At 35.9% G+C, this 767-nt stretch overlaps 1 protein-coding gene across 1 annotated transcript in view; it reads right to left on the minus strand.

The window, feature by feature from the left end:
* LOC107598856 (alpha-ketoglutarate-dependent dioxygenase alkB homolog 3-like) overlaps positions 1–767 on the minus strand; it is a 9692-nt gene that overhangs the window by 4103 nt on the left and 4822 nt on the right. Inside the window, exon 7 of the mRNA XM_016290304.1 lies at positions 8–16. Coding sequence (XP_016145790.1) covers positions 8–16 — 9 coding nt within the window. The remainder of the gene's footprint in view (positions 1–7; positions 17–767) is intronic.

The raw sequence follows: 767 nt of genomic DNA on the forward strand, positions 1-767 counted from the left end.
TCCTCATATGCATCACCTGAAGTGCAAAACATACTGAATATGAAGTATGTTCAGCTATATGTGCTTTCAATACTGCTTAACATCTATTGGGGTTTAAAAGATAATTAAAGGGATGGTTCAACCAAAAATGAAAAAATATATATATATTCTGAAGTACAAGCAAATGTTAACCTAATGGCAATTGCCAAATGGATTTAGCATGTTGCTATGTGGTTTCTAGGCTGTTCTGGGTGGTTATTTACTATCCCTACCTCAAACAGATTTTATTCACCTGTTTCATAATCTGTAAGATGTAAAATCATATTTCAAAATGCTTCAAAACGAATAGCACATCTCTCCTCAACAAACCGCCTTGATCTTCAGCAAACCAAATAAGGGCTGAAAGCTTGTGGAACCAGAACTTATTTGTCAAAACGATCTTGATCAGTCACAGTCAAACGTGAACTGCTCTTGGTCCAAAGCAAATGTTTAAACATTTGGTATATTTGGGACTTTTTCAAATAATGTCTGTCCTGGAAAAGGTAAACAGATGAGGGAAGAGGGAGGCAGTGGCATTCCTGCCAATTTACTGATGAAGAAGGACTGGAAAATGTGAGTCATTTTGGGGAGAGCACTTTGTGAACATGTGAGTGGGACAGATGCAAAATGTCATCATGTGTACGCAAAAACATGCTTATTTTGATTCTTCTGTTTTGGTTTTATTTTATTTTATTTATTTAGTCATTAGACGCTTTTATCCAAAGCGACTTACAAATGAGGACAACAGA

The sequence above is a fragment of the Sinocyclocheilus grahami genome, unplaced genomic scaffold (assembly GCF_001515645.1).
Source record: "Sinocyclocheilus grahami isolate Dianchi unplaced genomic scaffold, SAMN03320097.WGS_v1.1 scaffold257.1, whole genome shotgun sequence".
Classification (NCBI taxonomy): domain Eukaryota; kingdom Metazoa; phylum Chordata; class Actinopteri; order Cypriniformes; family Cyprinidae; genus Sinocyclocheilus; species Sinocyclocheilus grahami.